Source organism: Trifolium pratense, linkage group LG6, assembly GCF_020283565.1.
Source record: "Trifolium pratense cultivar HEN17-A07 linkage group LG6, ARS_RC_1.1, whole genome shotgun sequence".
In the NCBI taxonomy this organism is placed as follows: domain Eukaryota; kingdom Viridiplantae; phylum Streptophyta; class Magnoliopsida; order Fabales; family Fabaceae; genus Trifolium; species Trifolium pratense.
The window spans coordinates 28560337-28565358 of record NC_060064.1 but is presented as its reverse complement, the minus strand read 5'-3'; the positions used below and the strand labels follow the sequence as shown (position 1 = coordinate 28565358).

General features: G+C 33.1%; 1 protein-coding gene across 1 annotated transcript; it reads left to right on the top strand.

Moving 5' to 3' along the window:
- Positions 1-1122: 1122 nt before the first annotated feature.
- LOC123888718 (F-box/FBD/LRR-repeat protein At4g26340-like) lies at positions 1123-4557 on the top strand. Its single transcript, XM_045937863.1, has 5 exons — positions 1123-1952; positions 2047-2184; positions 2297-2579; positions 3675-3712; positions 4181-4557. Exons 1-5 carry the CDS (start codon positions 1218-1220, stop codon positions 4181-4183), a joined length of 1197 nt encoding a protein of 398 aa, XP_045793819.1. The 5' UTR covers positions 1123-1217; the 3' UTR covers positions 4184-4557.
- The last annotated feature ends 465 nt before the right edge of the window (positions 4558-5022 follow it).

Here is a 5022-nt window from a genome sequence, read left to right as displayed (position 1 = left end):
TTGGCTAGGATTATTACATGTGGATGCTCAATCTAATGGATGTTATTGACTTATGTACCATGCATAAGGATTACACTTATGTATAATAACTTCTCCCCATCCCTGACTTTTCTTTCTTATTCGTAACACAAGTAGCCCACATAGCAAAAGAAATAGCAAGACTTGGTGGAATAATTAAATTAAAACCCAGCCAACCATTGATTTTATACCAGATATTAGCCACACACTCACAATGCAGAAAGAGATGAATTGCAGTTGAGCTAAGCGTTAAGGAGTTGGAGATCTATAAGGTGAAATGCTTAAAATCTTTAGATGATTTTAAGCTTTTCATGTAACCTGACATAATTGAATTTCAAAAGAGTATGCAAAAGATGTGAAAATGAAAAATATTTATAAAAACATAAGGTTAGATATATAGAATATACCTGCATTGGTGTAAGACGTGCATTAAGACAACTTCTAATAACAACATCCCATTTAAAAGAACTTCTAACTCTTCTTTTCAAAAACCCAGAAAAATCATCCAAACTATATTCCAAATAAGCTCTATCAGGTTGAATCATACCATGACCACAAACAGTGACCATATAAACAAAAACAACCAAGCAAACAAGGAGTATTATGAGAACAAGCATTGCAAGGTAGAATATAACAAGACATGTGATTCAAAATTTTCTAAACTTTTCTTACCTTTTCACCTTGTCGTAACAAAGTCAATAATAAAACGTATGACATGTGTTACCTTTGCAGTCTAATTTTGCTTTAATAAAGAAAAAAAGAAGAGCCAATAACCAAATTTGTAATGAGCTTGTGAGGAAAATAAAAGGTTTAGAGACTTTTCCTATGTTTGGTATCACCGTCGTCCACCGTGATTTTTTACACCCTATAGCTTCTGCAAACTCACGATGGATCACCGTGATTCTGACTTACTCACCGTGATTCTATGTTCGGTATCACGGTGGATATGTTAGAATCACAATACTGTTATTCTAGTACACTTACCGTGATATCAAACATACACTTAGTGATCCTTCAATAGCAGAAAATTGTTTAATTATTCATGTCATTTACTTTATCCTACGCATAGTGTCTTAATATACTGTCCTAACAAAAGCAGCTTTTTAGTCGGTTCATTGTAAAAAAAAATACCTCCGTTCTCAGTCTCACTCACTTCCTTTTGCAAATCCCAGTTTCCCTTTTTCGTCCTTCCAATTTCAATGGCGGAGGATGATATAATAAGCACTTTACCGGACGCGATTCTGTGCCACATTCTCTCTTTTCTGGAAACCAAACAATCAGTTGCCACAAGAATTCTTTCCAAGAGGTGGAACCCTCTCTGGCGTTCAGTTACCACTCTGCGCTTCAACACCAAAGTTACAAACCAAATCTCCAATTTTGACTTTAACGACTTCGTCTACTCCGTTTTACTCTCCCGAGATGCCACATTACCCATTAAGACTTTCCACCTTGATATTGAATACTCGCAAGATGTTAAGTGCCCAATCAAGAGTATCACCGAATGGGTCAACTTTGTGGTTCAACGCGGTGTTGAATACCTTCATCTCTATTTGGTGTCAATGTCAGAGTCGTGGCTCAAATTGCCCATCACCATTCTCACCTGCAAAACCCTCGTGGTTCTCAATCTTTCTGGTTTCCGTGTAGAACATTGTTGTTTTTCTTCAATTCTACTTCCTTCCCTCAAAACCTTTCATTTGGATTATGTCCAGTTCCCAAAACTTCAAGATTTTATGCTGTTTCTAACCGGATGTCCAATTCTTGAAGATTTACTCACATGTGATGTGTCCTTTGATTCCGATGAGTCCTTTGATTGTAGCAAGTGGATGAGTTCTTTATTAACTAACTTGGCCCGAGCCGACATTGATTGCTTTAGTTATTATCTTCCTCTGAAAGCAGTTCACAATGTACAATCTCTGCGATTTCAATTTCATCAGGTTTGTTTGTTTTTGATGCTTTCTGATGATGGAATGGAAAACTTGATATGTGTTTTGCTTTCTAACAATTTAACTTTCTACTTATTTGAAACAGGTATATTACCATGATGATATGATTCCTACTTTTCATAATTTGACCCAACTAAAGCTTATTTGTTATGATTATAGTAAGGACTTCTTACTTGATGTTCTCAACCACTGTCCTAAGCTTCAAAGTTTTGATCTTGATGAGGTTTGTTACAGATATTATTCATATCATACTCTTATAATTTGTGTGGGGGACTTCTAACACACATTTTTATGTTTTTTTTTATTTTTTATTTTATTTTGTGCATTATTACTAGGTTGTAAAAACTGAGGAAGCATTGGATAAAAAAGAAGACAAAGAAAATTGGGTATTCCCTGATGTTGTTCCGCAATGCCTTTCATTACACCTTAGAACATGCAATTTGTTAAGTTTCTCAGGTTTACATGGTGAGCTTATGCTAGTAAGGTATATTTTGAAGAATGCAAGTGTTTTACAAACCATGAAAATCTGGAACAGTGGACAGCCTGAAATAGAAAGAATATTATCCGAATTGCCAAGGGCCTCTGTAACGTGTAAACTTACAGTTAATCGTGCTCCATGTAAGTAGTAGTTACTCTATCTTTCTTATCTTTAATTAGCTTCTGCAATGCAACTGCTAGATTTGGTGCTTTGAACTTGAACTTTTTATCGGTTCACAAGTTGATGGAAAGTGATCTATAATTGATCTAGCACTTGCTTACCTATTTGTAGTTTTACTTGTTTATGACATCATATCCACGCTGGTCCATTTTGTTAGTAGTTGTATGCTAAATTTTGATTTGATCCATAAACATATTGTCAGAGGGTGCAATTGTTCCGTCAATAAAAAAAAAGAAGAGGAGGGTGCAATTGTAAATTATTGTCTTATTTATTTCATGTACTTTCTTCATTCTTTTACATAAGCATGGAAAAAGATTAAACAGAGTAATTTTATTCTCAAAGGAATCCATATTTATCTATCAACTGACAGTGTTTGTTTTGACTTTCACATGAAAAAAGACTTAGATCGAAATGGAAATTAGTATAGTAGATGATTTCAATAGACTTATATGTGCTAGATTCAGTTGTGGACTTGTGGTCTCAATTATGCTTAATTTGTAGCACTTTTTTTATCTGTTAACATGTTTTAATTTACCAGTGATTGGTTATTTCGGAGAGAAACCAGAAAACTGAAGAGTCAAAAAACAGCCAATTAATCTGGCATTACCATGAATATTACATGTTGTTATCATGTATCTGTTTGTTTCTCTTGGATTTGTTTATTTTGGGTTATGTTGAGTGGCATACGGACTTTTTATGCACTCTTGTATGTATGTGTGGGATAATATCTGCATAATGTAGAAGGAAGACTTCTTTCACTTGTGCGTTTTGAATGTTATTCTTTATTTATAACATTGATTGAATATACCTTCTGCAAAATTAACCCTCTTCCATTTTGTGGATGTATTGATAAAACTACGGCCAACTGAATATAATGCATACATAGTTGTTTTGAGCTGATAATGCATCAGTTGTGGACTGTAAAATTAAAAAGGACTATCATGAATGCTAAAACACTTATATATGATTAAAAGAAAGATCTATGATTTATTTTGATTCCAGTTTATATGTTTTTATTGTGGTTAAGTTTTTTTTTTTATCCCTCTGTTTTTCAGGGGATGGGGGGCCCGATTATCCACGGTTCGGCCGCTTGGTAAGTAAAGCCTTTTCATTTTTTTAATACTTTATAGAAATCTCCTATGTCCAACTTGTTTATGATAAATTCAATGTTAGGTTTGAATAACCCTTTGGCACTAGCTTCTGAGTGGTGAATAAATATCAATATCATACAAATAACGCTTTGGCACTAGGTTTGAATAGTGTTTACCCCTTCTAATGGACTGTTGAAATATGATTAATTTATTCTTTGCTATTTAAGATACCATTAATATTGTCACTTTTACAAGATTAAGTTCCCTTGAGGCATCTTAGTACGATGCAGTTGCTGAAGTGAAATTTCCCTTTAGACTTAAATATTAATGTTGCTAAGTTGTGAGCTTGAACGACTGGAAAAATAGTTGTGCTGCTGTATACTGTTAATTATTATAGGCCATGTTGTTTTTTGTATACTGTTAATTAATTATTATATGTTGCTTATATTTATACTTTTATTTTTTTGCAGTAACATATCAAGAACGTGTCAACGTTGATGAGGAGTTTGAAATAGTTTAGGATCATGGACCTTGGCAATGAATTTTATGATCTTTTTTTGGAGATAGCTTTGTAGCACCGACACTTCTGATTGAAACCGTGACCGACGTAGACATATGTAATTGTGGTCAATTATATCATTTTCTCAAATTACTCCCGGTTTTGGTGTGTCAATGTTGTATCGTGTAATTGCTTAATAGGGAGGTAAAGTTTAGACTTTATATATGTTTGTACTAATGTTTTTCTGGACAAAACAATTTGTGCATGGAGTGAAGTGACAGTTCTCCATGAGTTGTATTTCTTTTGTAGTAACAATACTTTAAATGCAAAAGGAATTAGTTTTCTTCCTAATAATGAGCTCTGCAACATGTCAATGTGGTTTGAGTAGCTTAAAATTGTTCCTATATTATTGCATTTGTAATTTGTTTATACTTATAGGATTTTAAAAAATTGAAAATTATTTGATGTGTTTGAGACCCATGAAGATTAACGGTTTATGAGTTTTTTTTAAAAAATTGACATGGATGATCTATATGATACAAACTTTTAATCCAATAGTGAATTTTGTAAAATTCATATTCCTTATAGTGATATCAAGAACTTTTGTCTTTTCTTCATAGAATCATTTTCAAAAACACAAGGTGAGTTCTTATTATACTGTAATAGAACTTATGTGAATGAAGTGTATGTAAAGGATTTAGGGATTTTTAAATATATTGCCTCTCAACAATCATCAAGATCATGATTTAGGGATTTTAATGAAGTGTTACGTGAATGAAATGCATGTTGTATATATTGAATGATACTTCTTTT